At 45.1% G+C, this 1,955-nt stretch overlaps 1 protein-coding gene across 1 annotated transcript; it reads right to left on the reverse strand.

Annotated features, from left to right (window-relative positions):
- Nucleotides 1-302: 302 nt before the first annotated feature.
- On the reverse strand, nt 303-1,241 carry LOC115643260 (olfactory receptor 51G2-like). Its single transcript, XM_030547141.1, has one exon. It carries the CDS (start codon nt 1,239-1,241, stop codon nt 303-305), a length of 939 nt encoding a protein of 312 aa, XP_030403001.1.
- Between the last annotated feature and the right edge of the window lie 714 nt (nt 1,242-1,955).

Below are 1,955 nucleotides of genomic sequence, written 5' to 3' on the forward strand. Positions count from 1 at the left end.
TGGCTCTTTATGGCCCAATATCCCACCGATCCCCTGGCTTTCCACAAACACAGTCATTTTGTAAATGCTGCTGCCTGCCTTGGTCTCCTTCCCCCTGTGTGCTGTCCTCACTCACCAGCAAGTGGGGACAGTCTCATTTCATTCCTCGAAGCCTTAGACCCCATCTCAACCTCTTTCTATAGAGAGGAGATGAGTAGCTCATCTTGTCTCAGATGTAAGGGTCCAGGATGGAATCAGTGTCTGTGTCCTGGGTTTTCGTCTCCTGTGTCATCAGTGCTGGAACTGGGTGATGAACTGACCCTTCACTTGATGAACAATCTGATTATCCTCGATCGAAGGTGTTTGCTTTTCATGCTGTACACAACTGGGTTCATAAGGGGCGGGACCAGAAGGTAGACATACCCCAGGAGAATCTGAAGCACGTGAGTCGAGCTGTTCCCAAATCTGTGTATCACAGACAAACCAATCTCTGAAGTGTAGAAAAGCAGGAAGACACAGAGGTGGGAGACACAGGTGTTCAGGGCCCGAAGACACTTTGTCTGCGACACAACGCTCAGCACTGTTTTAAGGATCATCACATACGAGAGGAAGATGAGCAGTGAATCCAACCCCATAATTAAGAATGAAAGATACAAGCCATAGAGGTTGTTGAATTTGTTGTCTGAACAAGCCAACTTCATGACTTCCTGGTGTGCACAGTAGGAATGGGAGAGGACATTGTCTCCACAGTATTGGAACCGTTTCAGGAGAAGGGGGAGAGGGAATATTGTGGTTATTCCTCTTAGCACACACACCAGTCCCATCTTGGCTATTCTCGGCAGGGTTAAGATGGAAGCATATCTCAGTGGGTTACAGATGGCGATGAAGCGGTCAAAGGCCATCAACAAGAGTATGGAAGATTCAATGCACTGAAGCGACTGAATAAAGAACAACTGGGTAAAACAGGCATTAAAGCTGATTTCCCTAGAGTTAAACAAGTATATGCCCAATATCGTCGGCATGGTGGCTATCAATAAGCCAAGGTCTGTGATGGCCAACATGGAAAGGAAAATGTACATGGGCTCATGGAGGGTTGGATCTGTTTTTATAAGGAACAGAATGACTGAATTTCCTATTATCGAAATAACATACATCAAACAGAAGGGGATAGAAATCCAGAGATGGATGACTTCCTGCCCTGGTATCCCAGTGAGAAGGAACACTGCAGAGTTGAATTTGGTGTCATTGACAGCTGACATCATGTCCTGGTCAGGCACAGGTAGTTTTGAACTTTAGTTTCTGAAAGAAGAAATAACAGGAGACTAGATGATAATTAAGGAGACATCTTTCTGCTCTCAATGCAAGTCTAGAGGCTCCCAGGATCTCAAGGAAAATGAGCAACTACATAGTCTTGGATTTTCACCACCACCAGGACGATAGGCACTGCCAGACTGGATCAGACATCTGCTCCATTCAGCTCAGCATTTAGTGGCCATTCCTTAGATTCTTCAGAGGAAAGTGGAACAAGCCTTGCAATAGGCAGCGATGAGACACCCTGCTCCCAGGGAAAGTTTCCCCAACACCCACTACTTAGACATATTTGGTGGTGTAAATCACGAAGGTTTAGAGCCCTTCCAAAACTTTTTAAAAGAGATCCTAACAACCTGAATGGGATTTTTTTTTACCCATATAAACATCCCATCCCTCTTTGAAGCCTGCTAAGCTCTTGGTCCCATAGATATCTTGAGCTGCGAATTCCACAACCTATTGTGCACTATGTGATTTTACAGCTGTGACCTTCCCACACACACTCTTTCTGGCTCATTGTATGATGGCATGTGTGCAAGTGCATGGTGATATTGGTCATTGTATTTACCTGTCCTGGATTGAGGCTATTTATCAATGTGTCTGCCTCTTTCCAGCACATGGGATAAACTCTTAAGGCCTGATTCTGAATTCAAGATTGTCTTAATGGC

This window comes from Gopherus evgoodei, unplaced genomic scaffold (assembly GCF_007399415.2).
Source record: "Gopherus evgoodei ecotype Sinaloan lineage unplaced genomic scaffold, rGopEvg1_v1.p scaffold_54_arrow_ctg1, whole genome shotgun sequence".
In the NCBI taxonomy this organism is placed as follows: domain Eukaryota; kingdom Metazoa; phylum Chordata; order Testudines; family Testudinidae; genus Gopherus; species Gopherus evgoodei.

What these genes read in the sequence shown, in the direction of transcription:
- LOC115643260 (XM_030547141.1), bottom strand. Translation starts at nt 1,241, where the DNA reads ATGATGTCAGCTGTCAATGACACCAAATTCAACTCTGCAGTGTTCCTT.